Source organism: Lissotriton helveticus, chromosome 2_1, assembly GCF_964261635.1.
Source record: "Lissotriton helveticus chromosome 2_1, aLisHel1.1, whole genome shotgun sequence".
NCBI classification, from domain to species: Eukaryota; Metazoa; Chordata; class Amphibia; order Caudata; family Salamandridae; genus Lissotriton; species Lissotriton helveticus.
This window is the reverse complement of record NC_136059.1, coordinates 1,993,976,170-1,993,990,759: the sequence shown is the minus strand read 5'-3', so window position 1 is coordinate 1,993,990,759 and position 14,590 is coordinate 1,993,976,170. Positions and strand designations below refer to the sequence as shown.

At 42.8% G+C, this 14,590-nt stretch overlaps 1 protein-coding gene across 1 annotated transcript in view; it reads left to right on the top strand.

Annotated features, from left to right (window-relative positions):
• Positions 1 to 13,404, top strand: part of DCHS2 (dachsous cadherin-related 2) — a 499,472-nt gene extending 486,068 nt beyond the window's left edge. Inside the window, exon 19 of the mRNA XM_078677916.1 lies at positions 8,215 to 13,404. Coding sequence (XP_078534042.1) covers positions 8,215 to 10,823 — 2,609 coding nt within the window. The 3' untranslated portion in view covers positions 10,824 to 13,404. The remainder of the gene's footprint in view (positions 1 to 8,214) is intronic.
• The last annotated feature ends 1,186 nt before the right edge of the window (positions 13,405 to 14,590 follow it).

Sequence of the window (14,590 nt, the reverse complement as noted above, 5' to 3'; positions counted from 1 at the left end):
GATGTGTTGGCGTGTTCTTTTCTTTTACCCAGATGGCCCTAAAAGAGGGTGAGATTAAATTAAGGTGTAAATGATTGTAGCTACAGAAACGTGGGTGTCTTTGCTTTATTTAACAACACGCCTGAAATGTTGTTATGCATAAGGAATTCATTTATCAACTGAAGTCTGTGAGCTGTACTTAAAGTAATTCCTACAATTTTAATACAGTTTGGCTACTCGATGTTTACCATCTACCAACAGAGGGAGTAAAGGCAAACAAAAATTCCATAAGGCTGCCTGGAAAGTTTACGTCACCTGGGTGTCTTAAATGACAATACCATTTATTTATGATAAAAAAAAAGAAAATGTCAATAGCTCTACCTTTAATAATGCCGAGACCATTGCATTGTAAATGCTTGTTTAGAACTGGTGGAATCAATCTCTTTTGAGAAATTTGCAGTTATGTTAGTGGACATACTTACAGCATGGAGAATCGCCTAAGAAGTGAAGACAGGTAACAACCCGCCGTTCCAGATTGTCAAGTTCCAGGAGTACCTAGCACCTTAGGTGCTTCAGAAAATGTCCACCCATATAATCAAAGGTCAATGGTGAAGTCAAACAATATTGAGAACTCTAAACAAAAGCGATGAAAATTGGAAAAGAACATGGCATAAGAGGATAATGGTCTGGTGGATCCTGCAGAGAGATTATGGAGTAAAATTGGGGAACTGTATATAGGGTGACGATTTTACATGGAGAGACATGTTAGCAGGCTTTGTTGGTGGATGGACGTGGAGGTGACTTTCAGCATTTACGTTTCAAATTTCATGCTGTTCTAGCTTGTTAAAGGACATGGTTAGTGTCACAATTCCTTAGAAAGTAAATTATGTGTTTTCAGTTAAACGATCCTTCAGATAAAATCTGAGGCGCTGCAGCAGTTTTTATTTTTTATTTTGGTAGCAATTAATGTATTGAGATTTGCGAGTTGTTCATTAGCACAGCACTTACGCCCTTAGCTATTCACGCCTGTATTTCGACCTCTGTGATTCTTGATTGTTGACTTTTGTTTTCATTCTGAGTGCTATGGTAAATTCAAAATATCACATAAATGGTATTTGCAACTTATTTTACAATTACAGGTTTTGCACAAATTGCATACGGTACTGGGTCTTTGCCAGTATAGTTTCCTTTACATACTACAGAGAGGAAACTTTCCAAGCATTATTCCCCATTCTTGATGCAGAACTGCAAACATGCCTAAAAAGCGGCCCTTCATTGTGCACAAAAGATACTTCCTCAGGTGGTTTTTGCAGCAGACTCCACCACAACACATGGAATGAGACCATTAGATGTGACTTGAATGCAACCTAGGGCTGGATCACGAACCCATTTGCAGTGCTTTGGAGCCGGCCGCATGTGATAACTAAAAAAGACTTAAGAAACCCTACAGAGAAGGGGATTTGGCTCCACTCACATGTGGGTTACCTTGAGTACAGGGCTTGAGTGGACAGAAGTTGCTCCTATTGCTGAAATAGAGTGCCTGTTGCAAGGTTAGTGGCTGTCAAGGAAACTGCACTTCCCTAAAATTGGGGTTGCATTAAACCGTTACAATGAATTAGCATATTGAAACATGCTTTTAGTGGAAAAGTAGAGCATGCAGGGATCATCAAACTTGACATGTTGGTTCAGCCTTTGCTTCCAGGGCTGATGATGCGTCAAAATTAATTTATGCTGCAGTGGCATCTAAATGAATGAATTGTTATTGCTTTAAAGAAATGACAACACCAAGGGCCTAATTTGGATGTCGTTCGGAGTTGCCTCCTACCGACATCCCTGCCGTTTCGGAACTGACAGTCTCGGGCTGGCGGTCCGAAACCGCAATTACGATGCAACTACATATTCTGCGGTCACAAACTCCAATTTCCCTATGGGAGCTTGTGGTGCGGGCAGAAACTACCCGCAGCATAAGCTCCCATTGAGAAATGAGAGTTACTGTAAATTCCTGCACCGTGTGGCTGTTACCTCAGGGTGCAGGGATTTACATTTACTGCCAGCGCTGAGGGAAGGGGAGGGGTGCATCATATTCCTGCGAATATGTTGCATGCCTCCATTTGGAAACTGTCAGAGTGCGGCGTTAGTCTTCAACAGATTCTTAGTAAATATGCCCCCACATATGTTAAAAAGCAAAAATAGTTTTAAAAAAACTTACATTAGTATACAAATAAAAACACATATTTAAAAATAATGCACTACAGTTATGCTACAGCTTTTAGAAAAGTGGTTGGAACTGTTCATTCCTACATAAAATAAAAGATATATCTAAACAATACATGATCAATATATAAGTAAAATATCCAAAGTAGATTTTAATGTCTAAATACCCTTTATTAGAAGGGGATATTCAAAGGTGATCTCCTTACTGAGAAAGCTCAGAGGAGTTTGTCAACATGACAGTGCTTAACGTGGCAATATGTTTCTAAGTCTGTGTCTTCACTGCCATTGCCTTCTACTTTATGAAAGAGGAGAGCGAGCGAGGATGTGGTGAGGCAAGAAGGGGAAAGAGTGCTGGGGGATAGAGTTAGACATGAGAGACCTCCTCCAGTTCAGGAGGCCCAGCAGCACAAACCTCTGCCCCAGAAACCAGCACAGCCCTTAAATGAACTCCAGAGTCAGAAAAGGATCACACTCACCAGACCCATCCCCCTCTGCAACTCAATGTGACTATCCCATAACCACTGCACCGTGCCCGGGGCACCCTCTTATCCATCAGGTGACCACAGAGGTGAGTGCCTATTGATGGAAAGGGTTGCAGAAGGATGTCACTAGAGTGGCACAGCTTGATTTGAAGAGGGTGGGGAAGGGAGTGCTGATCGATTGAGGCACAGTTGTAAACAACTGCATGGTGTGTGGCTACTTGGGTTTATAAGATGGTGTCACAGCATGTGGCTCACACTGATACTGGTGAGTACTTGATTTGATGGCGCATGTGTTCCTTAGTTTATGGGTCAATCTGGGATTTAAAAAAAATGTGCCCTAGAAATTAAAAGATACATTTTCTCATGGCATAAGATCATCTGTTTCAATTCCGACTGGCTGATTACAATACAGCTGGTTGGAGTTGAAACCGGTTGATCATTCCGGCTGGCTTCCAACGGGCTGCAGGAGCCCGTCTGCCAGTCGGAGGCCGACTCGTAATCTCAATGGAAGGCGTTTCCTCCTTCTGGATAAAAATGCACGGTCTCTAGCAGGGTTTACATGCCGGCCTTTTCGACATAGATACCCTGTTGGAAAGCATGTTTGGGGGGCTCCTAGCAGGGCCCCCTATTGTTCTTGGCCTCCAGTTGGAGCCGATGGGACTATGTAGCAAAACCCTACACAAGAAGGAAGTGAGTGTCACCTGACTACGATACAAAGTGAGCGCATAGCATCTCTAGATCCACAAATACTAAAAGGATATTCCAGGAGGGAAAAACAGAGAGATTTGCCACAGAACCAATAGTAATATATAGTGGTAGAATTGTCACAAATGTTTGATACAAAAATATTTTATTCAAGGTGAAAATGTACAAATATATTTTCAATTATTTTTGGAGGTTTTTTTGTAAAACATGTCATAGAACAAATCAATTTAAGTGAACATACATGTTCCTCTTCAGAATGAGACAACATAAACACAAATGTATCACATCAATGCCCCCCATCCCTATTGGATCAGAACAAAAAACATAAAACAACCGACAACATGCCAAATTGTACCACATCACTCTCTCCTTAAATCAATTCTACTACACTCATGCCCATGCATCTATCATACTATCCACATGACCCAATAAAAGATGTTGGTTGAGGACAGGAACGACAAATTCCACTAGTGATGGTCAGAGACAGAAAAATATGAAAATACATATAATAGTCAGCAGTAATGAAGAAATGTTTTTTAGCAAGCTTCATAGATTGAACATCAATATCTGCTATAATAATGAAAAAACATTCATCTGCGCATATGTTTAGATTGTATAACATATTCTTCATATGTTTATATTCAAAGGTAGTTAAATGTTTTTTTAATAAGAGTTTGGAGATATATCACGTTCTTTTTCTTCAATCAATGCACCACTACGTAGTTCCTGTTGTAAGGTGTGCCAACGGATGTTTCGGTGTAGGGCTTCAGGTGAAGCCACACCCTTCTTCATGGCACCAAAAAGATGGAAATAAGGATACAGCGAGAATGGTGGGGGGTACGGAGGGATGTAGAAGCAACGGATATTAGAACACTGTTAATAAAGACTGATAGGTCTTGGTGTTATGGGAGAAGTCGATCAACGCAGAGAATACGAGTCTTGAGAGAAATCGAAAGTCACTGAAATGTGTGAGAAACACTAGATGAACTCAGGATGAGGAGACGCGCAGCACAGGCAAGGATTAACGAGTCTGGAGGGTATGTATATCCGAGAAAGTAGGGCTCAGGAAAGGTACACTCGGTGGGTTAAGAAGCCACCGAATGTAGCGAAGTCTTGGGGCGGTCGCCCCCTCCAGTGGTGCCGGCGCAAGTGGGTCCCCAAAGAAATCCAGAAAGACGGAAGAATAAACAGGATCAGGCCGTCTAGAGTGGCAGGTACGGAGAGTACGGAGAGCTCCAAAAATGGCTTCCGGTAAAGTGGGTCCGCCCTGCACAAATCACGCCATAGGTGATCCCTTGTTGGTCCCTGCACCTTGTGGCAGGCATTTTGAGGTGCCTGCCACAGGGTGCAGGGATGAACACAGATTTCCGTTCCTCTATGGGAGCTTGTGGTACGGCCGGTTTAAAACCGTAACATGAGCTACCATAGAGAAATGGAAGTATGTGACGACTCCATGTGCGGTTGCATTGTGGTTAGGCGGTGAGGAACGCTGACCAGAGATCAGTCAGTCCCGGTTCCATCACTGTGTGAGTGCAAGGTGATCGGAGTGCCTATGTAAGAGGAGGCTGAACAGCGTGCCTCTGTGAGTGCAAGGTGAGCATTGTCCATATGTGAGTACAGGATGAGTGGTGGACCTGTGTAAGTGCTGAGTGAGCAGGGTGGCTGTGTGAGTACAAGGTGAGTGGTGTGCCTGTGTGAGTGCTGGGTGAACTGTGAGCCTGTGTGAGTTCAGGGTGAACAACATGCCTTTGTCAGTACAAGGTGAGCGCTGTGTCTGTGTGATTACAGGGTGAGCGGTGTGCATGTGTGAGTGCATGCTGAGGGGCGTCCCTGTGTGATTGCAGGGTTAGTGATGTACCTGTGTGAGTGCATGTTGAACTGTGTGCCTGTGTGAGGGCAGGGTGAGCGGTGTGCCTGTTTGAGTACAGGGTGTAAGGCATGCCTATGTGCGCACAGGGTGAGCGGGGTGCCTATGTGAGTGCAGGGTGATCAGAGTGCCTGGGTAAGTACAGGTTGAACAGCTTGTCTAAGTGAGTGCAAGATGAGCGGTGTGCCTGTGTGATAACAGGGTGAATGATGTGCCTGTGTGAGTACAAGGTGAGCGATGTGTCTGTGTGAGTGCAGTGTGAGCGATGTGCCTGTGTGAGTGAATGGTGAGATGTGTGCCTCGGTGAGTGCAGGGTGAACGATGTGCCTGTGTGAGTGAAGGGTGAGCGATGTGCCTGTGTGAGTACAGGGTGAGATGTGTGCCTGTGTGAGTGCAGGGTGAGCAATGTGCTGTGTGAGTGCAGGGTGAGCTGTGTGCCTGTGTGAGTGCAGTGTGAGCATTGTGCCTGTGTGAGTGAAGGGGGAGCGATGTGCCTGTGTGAGTGCAGGGTGAGCAATGTGCCTGTATGAGTGCTGGGTGAGCTGTGCGCCTGTGCGAGTGCAGGCTGAGCAGCGTGCATGTCTGAGTGCAGGGTTAGCGATGTGCCTGTGTGAGTGCAGGCTGAACTGCATGCATGTGTGAGTGCAGGGTGAGCAGTGTTCCCCTGTGAGTAAAAGTTGAACAGCATGCCTGTGTGAGAACAAGGTGAGCGCTGTGCCAGTGTGAGTACAGGGTGAGCGATGTGCCTGTGTGAGTACAGGGTGAGCGATGTGCCTGTGTGAGTGCAGGGTGAGATGTGTGCCTGTGTGAGTGCAGGGTGAGATGTGTGCCTGTGTGAGTGCAGGGTGAGATGCGTGCCTGTGTGAATGCAGAGTGAGCAATGTACCTGCTTGAGTGCAGGGTGAGATGTGTGCCGGTGTGAGTGCAGGGTGAGTAATGTGCCTGTGTGAGTGAAGGGTGAGCGATGTGCATGTGTGAGTGCAGGCTGAGATGTGTGCCTGTGTGAGTGCAGGTTGAGCAATGTGCCTGTATGAGTACAGGCTGAGCTGTGCACCTGTGTGAGTGCAGGCTGAGCAGCGTGCATGTCTGAGTGCAAGGTTAGAGGTGTGCCTGTGTGAGTGCAGGCTGAACTGCATTCCTCTGTGAGTGCGGGGTGAGCAGTGTGCCTGTGTGAGTAAAAGTTGAACAGCATGCGTGTGTGAGAACAAGGTGAGCGGTGTGCCTGTGTGAGTGCGGGGTGATCAGAGTGCGTGTAAGTGCGAGTTGAGCAGCATGCCTTTGGCAATGCAAGGTGAACGGTGTGTCTGTGTGAGTAGTGGGTGAGCGGCATGCATGTGTGAGTGCAAGTTAAGTGGTGTGTCTGTGTGAGTGCAGGCTGAACTGCTTGCCTGTGTGAGTACAAAGTGAGCAGTGTGCCTGTGTGAGTGCAGGTTGGGCAGTTTGCCTGTGTGAATTCAGGGTGAGCAGTGTGCCTGTGTGAGTGCAGGGTGAGCAATGTGCCTGTGTAGCGCAGAATGAGCTGTGTGCCTGTGTGAGTGCATGGTGAGTGGTGTGCCTGTGTGACAGCAGGGTGATCAGAGTGCCTGTGCTGGTGCAGGCTGAACGGTTTGCCTCTGGGAATGCAAGGTGTGCAGTGTGTCTGTGTGAGTATATGGTGAGCGAGTGCCTGGGTGAGCGGTGTGGCTGTGTGAGTACAAGGTGGGTGAGCAGTGTGCCTTTGTGAGTTCAGGGTGAACGACATGCCTTTTTCAGTACAGGGTGAACAGTGTGCCTGTGTGAGTGCAGGGTGAATCATGTGCCTGTGTGAGTACAGGGTGAGCAATGTGCCTGTGTGAGTGCAGGGTGGGTGAGCGGTGCACCTGTGTTAGTACAGGATGAGCAGTGTTCCTGTGTGAGTTCAGGGTGACAACGTACCTTTGTGAGTGTAAGCAGCAGCACATCAAAGCCAATCATTTTGGCAATGAAAATGTTTCTTTGTTTTGACGGAGAACTGGTCTATTCCTTTTTTATTAAATTGATCTGTTACAGCACACACAGTGCTTTGGAAATCTACAAATTAATATATGAAATGCAGACAGCACCGTTCGGAAACACTTATAGGCAATTTCAGGTTTGATTCCCCAGTTTAGTTGTCTGAAGAGCGTGATCCAACCCGGAGATTTTCCTGTTTAGTGTATGCCCTCTAGACGGCGCAATTTCAGAAAACAAAGAAGCAGCAATGCACATATTCTGCGTCTACGCATCTCAAAGAACAGAGGGGCATATTATCAAGTAAGGGCGTTACATTATCGCCATTTTTATCGGCGGGAAACTTCCGATAAAGCGGCGAGAATGGACTTGATAATATGCTCTATGAATTCCAATCGAAGCCCATGCTAGATGTCTTCACATTTAACATGGGCTTCGATTGGAATTCATAGAGCATATTATCAAGCCCCTTATCGCCGCTTTATCGGCAGTTTCCTGCCGATAAAAGCGGCGATAATGTAACGCCCTTACTTGATAATATGTCCCAGAATCTTGATGTACTCCCTGGCCTTACATAATCAATGCAAGCACCACTGTCACAGAGGTTCAGGTCCAGCTTTCTAATATATTTCCTAACGTTAGGCTAGATCACTATTATAATTTGTATAATGTGACATTGTTTAGCGCCTTATATTCCTTCATCTTGGAAAGGAATTCATATTAGCTGAATACACCAAATACACTGCAAATGAAAATGAAGCGCATAGTGGAAGACAGAACATGTATTGATTGTAAATGCTTGTTATGCTCAGAATTATGCCAAGCGATGCCATATTTGAATAGCTTATCAGTATTTTGGAAACCCCAAGAATTCGTATATAGAAATACTCTTCCATCATAGTCTTGACTATGCGTTGCATCCGTTCACAGCCAGTCTATACTTTCAAATATTTATTTTCTCTTTGATTCACTAATATTATTTCAATTTGTGTCTTTTAGGCTCAGTGTTCATTGGAAAGCAGGTGTCATCTGAGCGAAACAGCAAAGTGATTCATCTTCTGATAGAAGCTAAAGACCACGGAAGCCCCGCCTTGTCCGCAGTTGCATCTGTGGAAATTCAGATCCAGGATATCAACAACTGTGCCCCCCAGTTCACTGATGAGCACTATAGCATTAGTGTGAGTGAAGACGTACCCGTTGGCACGAGTGTGCTAACCTTTTCAGCCATCGACCATGATTGGAGTCCTGATAATACATTTATTGACTACTTTATCATCAGTGGCAACACTCAAAATACTTTTGTGGTCGAAACTACCATTGTTCAGATTGACTTTCCTCAAAAAACTATTGGTTATCTTGTTGTAGAGAGCGCTCTGGACAGGGAAACAACATCTACCTTCAAATTAACCATCATCGCCACGGATCGCGGAACACCAACACTAAACTCGACTGCCACAGTATTGATCAATGTCCTTGATGCCAATGACAACCCACCAGTATTCACCAGTCTGGAGTATCATGCTGAGGTTAGGGAGAGCACGTCTGTCAATAGGCTGATCTCAGTGGTTTCAGCAAATGACAATGATATTGGGGCAAATGCTGATATTACTTACAGCATTGTTTCTGGAAATGAATTGGGGCATTTCCGATTAGACAGAAAAAATGGTTCCATTGAAGTAGCCAAAGCTCTAGACTATGAAACAATCTTAAAATACACTCTAACTATCCAGGCCACAGATGGAGATGAAGATGGAGGAAACGTTGCCTTTGTGATCCTTTCTATATCTGTCCTCGATGACAATGACTTTGTTCCAGTGTTCTTGTTTCCCAGCCTCAACTGTGTCATTCGTGAGAATCTTCCAGCGTTAACACACGTATGCGCTGCCAAAGCCCAGGACTTTGATTCAGGCCTTTATGGGCTCCTTACATACTCCTTTCAGTCTCCCTGCTTACCTGATGATAGAACTTCAAAGGACATGGATTTGTTTTCTATAGATCCTTTGACTGGGGATATCTACACTAGACAAACACTCGATTATGAACGTCAAATAAAGTACTGTTTCATTGGCCAGGCACATGATCAAAGTGGCTCAACAGCTACTGTCACCATCCATGTGCATGTAGAGGGAGTAGACGAGTATGACCCTGTTTTCCTGAAGAATCATTATTTGTTTGATCTCCCTGAGAACATTGACATTGGGCAAGTAATTGGAAAACTAGCAGCATCGGATAATGATGGCGGGTTGGATGGTGTTATTGAGTATTCACTTGAAAAACCCTCTCAATTTTTCTCACTTAATAAAACTAGTGGAGACGTATCACTCAAAAGACACCTTTCTCGAAAAAGAAGTAATTCGTGGAAAAAAGAGAGCAAAGTAGAACTCCGGGTGAAAGCTCACAGTCCCAGAATAGACTCCAGATCAACAAGTTGCATGGTCATAGTGAACATTTCCACATCTCTTGAAATGTACCCGGCTGTCTCTGTACACATTCTTTACATAAGCCTCATCACCTCCTTGGTGATTTTCTTGATCCTGTCCTTCAGCCTTGCTGTACTTGTTTTGAGATACAAACGGAAATATATGCAAAACAAAAGTGGGAAAAAAGAGATGTCAATGCCAAAAGCCGGGCCCAATGACCGCCAGCTGTGTCACAGTGATGGAAAACATCCAGCTCCAGAGGCCTCTATAACAGAGTGGTTGTGTTTAGTAGACTTTAGAGAAAAGAAAGATGCTGGCAAGCAAAGCAGACATTCTGACTCAAGTGGTCATGGGTCAGCAGAAGGGGAAACGGCCGAAGATGAGGAAATAAAGAGAATCAATGAGCATCCTTGCAGGAAGGGATCTAGCGCAGCATTAAGTGAGTGTAGTTCACGTGTGCCCGACTCTGGGATTCCAAGAGAGTCTGCACAGCTTTCATTCCAGTCTGTTGAAACAGATGTAACCATAGCTACTGGAAGTGCTGAGAGTATCAACAACTTCAAGGAGGACAGTGGAGGAGAAGCCCGTGACACGCATTTTCCTTCGGAGAAAGGTTCTGGGAAAATACATAACATCTTAGCGCCAAAAGAAGAAGACCTAAAGTCAGGTATCACTGGAAGCTATATCTTTGTGCCTCATGGCCAAGATTCAAGATTCGGCTCCCTTGTATCTTTGGTAGCATCTGATGAAGACGTGAGAGGTAGTTATAACTGGGACTACATGCTGAGTTGGGAACCCAGATTCCAGTCTCTGTCTTCTGTCTTTCAGGACATCGCAAAGCTTAATGATGATGCTTCACAAACTCAGAGTTTACCCTTTGAAAAACAGGCCTTTATTTTCCCCCCTCCTTTGATAACATCTGTAGCACAGCCAGGGGTAAGGGCTGTGCCCCCACGAATGCCAACTGTGAATGCTGGGCCAGCTGTTTTCAAATATCCTTGTTCACCTTTCATCCCAAATGCAGGATATAACACGACAGCCATGACCCCGAACTTTGTTCCCTCCCTCTCTCTACTTACTGTGCAGACCCCCACAGCCTCCCCTGTGGCTACGGATCCTGGGCTGATGGGAACATGCTTAATTAAACTATCACGAGACCTTACATCAGAAGAGGAAATCAATGTGTAAAATATCCTTCTTTGGGAGCATTGTTTCTCAGAATGGTGTATGTTGAACTAATACAGCTGTCAATCCTGTAAGTGAATAATGGTTGACAGACCACTAAAGTTTGTTCTTATTATTTTTTCTGAGAAGGATGCAGGTTGGACCATTACATCTTTTATAAATCTATAAGCGAAAATGGTTGGCAGACTATTAAAGTCTGTGCTTAATGTTCCTTATCCAAGAATTAAGTAAAAATTGTACATAGCTTCTCAGTTTTTTCAAGTTCTTGTAACCTGTCTATACCAAAAATGCTATTTATTTGTGAAAGTTAGCTTGTGGGTGGATATAAAAATGCGAACACTAAATGTGCAGTTCAAAAAACCCAGCTTACTTGGACTTTACAAAATGAAGATTCACTTTATGAGAAATGTACAGATTCAGATTGCAAATTAGGGTGCATGAAAAGGTGGAGAACTGCCGCTTGAGAATCCATTTAATTGAAAAGTATACTATTACCCAATGAGGATTTTTTCTATGAGCAGGATCATCTTACTCCCAATCCTATCATGAACTTCGAGTCATGAGTCGAATTTTTTGAATTTGAAACTTTATTTCGATTCATAAAAACAGAATCATAAAAGTATAACATAGCATATAATACAATTTAACCATGCAATAGTCTTTCAAACATTATACATTTCAATACATGGTTTACAAATCAATTAAAAAAAAAAATCTTTTGAGTCAAATTTACTCATGGAATAAAAGCTTTGTGAAGTAACCCAGAATTGAGTTCGCCATAGCTAATTTGATGGCAACACATTTTCACTACCTCTACATAAAGCACTGATTTATTTTTATTTAAATTGTTAGAAATAGTCGTTCTGCAAGTGAAAATGTAATCACAGATATAAGTAGCTATGAAAATGACATATACAAAGCAAACATGCTCATGGATGTATTTGTTTAGAATCAAGAAGCTGAAGTGAGAGATCCTAACACTTTGCAAACATGTATAATTAAGTCCACTGGAATTATGCAATTTTTTGTACACAGCGTTATCTACATGATTATGGATGTACAGAATTTGCCACAAAATCGATCATCTGCTCTAGCTGCAGATTTTAACAAAAAAAATAATTTCCACCTGAAACAGATCAAAAGTTAGTAAAAGCACATTGACGTGTTGCAGCACAGTCATAGGCCCTTTGAATTCCTACTTAGGCTCGTATGCAAATTCAATTCATGTGGATATCTGAAAATCTAGCATTCCTCTCTCTACTCTGTACCAGTGTCGGCATGCCTGAATTTGGAGTATTCTACAAAAACAACAAGGTGAAGGAAGGAGTACTTGTATTAATCTCAGCCCCTGGCGATTGCTCTGGGCCGCATTCACGATCATTCATTTTTTGTCCACACTTCTGTCCTGGATAGAGACCCACCGTACAGAAATCAGTCTTGGCCCTGCTGCAGTAGGAACAGTCCAGCCAAAACTTCCAGGTAAGGTCCCCTCCAGATGGAAGCATAAGCGACCCCAGACTGATTTCGACCTGCTTAGGTCTCATCAGTGAGTCCTGTGGCACAGTGAACAAAACAAGTCACTTCAACAGAGACACCTCTGCTGCCTCTAATCTCTACTAGGCCTTATGATTCTTCCCACACCTGCTCATATCTCACAATTAATAGCGTAAATTGGTCTAGGAGTGTTTTCAACCAGCTTAAAATCACCCAGAGTCCTTATGCATTAATGAGGCATTTCAGAAGGGTGTTAACTGAATAATCATGGTCAGACTGACAATTTGCATCGCATTACTCATGTCACAAGTTAAAGACTGTAGCACTTCAATTCTTTAACTGAAATGCCTTTAAAAACTGTTACAGTGCCTATACAGTTCAAGAGGAAGCAATCACAGTACAATAGTAATAGAGGTGCAGGAGCATTCAGTCCATACCTGATCAGGTGATTTCCGACAGAATTTGTCAGAGATGATCATTCTACTCTAAGCTTTTTTTAGGTTACTGATCGGGCTGGTCTGCAGATTCATCCTTGCAGATGGTGTTAAGCGATAGGATACTGCACTGGTGACCTCAGAACATGGATTGCGTTATCTTACAAAGGTAAATGTTAGGTTATAAAGAGTCACAAACGGACGACTGATTTAGGAATCTAGGCAGCACATTTGTGTTATGATGAGAAAATCAAAAGTTAATGATGAGATGTACAGAGAAGCAAACTACAACATTCAGAATGTGTTGTTCAGAATGATGGAAATTCTATTTCATCTATTTCCTGCTTGATATGCTCTAGATACCAGTTGTAAAATTATAGATGTTTCCACTTTCTCCTATGATAAAATCCAAGTATTTCTGTAAATCTTGTACCTCATTGTAAGTGTGTTTTTATTTAACGTTCTTATAGCTATTTCTGTTTGTACCTGTAAACAGAGAAATGCTATTAATTTATCATACAACAATTTAGTGACCAGCCTTGTCTATAAGAAAAGTAATTAAGATGTATATTGTAACAGTAGACTCCTGTATATTTTCAAATTCGACTATTGTAACTTAATATTTGACCACATATTTTCTACTTCACATTTTTAAATTAAAGCATCTAAAAATATTTTAAAATGTCATTTTCCTGTGTATTTAATTACAATTAAGACTTTTTCTAATTTGCTTTAATTTTTGTTTGGAGTAGCTTCACCAGACAGTTATCTGCATCAATAATGTGCCAGAATATTTATTTTCTAGTTCATCAAAAGTTGACCAAGGAGGAGGAAGGGTACAAGAAAACCATGTATAGAATCAAAATGCACATGTGGTAAAAGCACTGCGTTGTAACGGCTATTTCCCTTGAACCCAACTGTCCATAAATGCAATTATTGTTTAACCCTAATTTCGCAAAAACTACTGAACGTTAACACCAAATCTAACAAAACACAATCTGTGGGCCAAGATCTAGCTTTGTGCCAAATTTGTTGTTTTTCCGTTCAGCAGTTTTTGTGGTACCGTGCTACAAGAAAACTATGCAAAATTCATGAGGAAATTTGTTTTTAGATACCCCTCCTTCTTTCTCGGCCCCCACTTCATAGATGACCCCACAAATGTCCATGTACAAACCAGACAAAAAAGCGAAACATTTTGTAAAGTTCTGTGGCGATTCATCAAATGGCACCAGGGGGCATACTATCAAGGACCGGTGTTAAAATTATCGCTGTTTTAACGGCAGGAAACTGCTGATAAAACGGCGATAATGGGCTTGATAATACGCCCTTGTTAATTCCCATAGAAGCCCATGTTCTGGTGTTAACATGGGCTTCTATGGGAATTAACAAGGGCGTATTATCAAGCCCATTATCGACGTTTTATCGGCAGCTTCCTGCCGATAAAACAGCGATAATTTTAACACAGATTTATTAGCAATATAGCAATATATATACATATATTAAGGGATTCTACCTCTACCCACCCCAAAAACATAAAATTACGCTGGCCTCGCTTTACCTATACTCACCCCATAACCCTAAGAACACCCTCACCTCTCTTTAGCGCTTCACACCCCTGAATCCTATAGCCACCCTTCCCCCTTTACCTCTACCAATCCCTAAAGAATAAAATCACCCTTACCTCTCTTTACCTCTACCGGCACTTAAGCTCCTTTTTTTAAATTAACATAAAAAGTATGTCATTTAAAAAAATGTCTACCTCTGTGGTAAAGTATTGTGTAGTAAAGTTACACACACCTTGGTAGTATTTACCTACATAGCAAAGACTGCATGGTAAAGGGG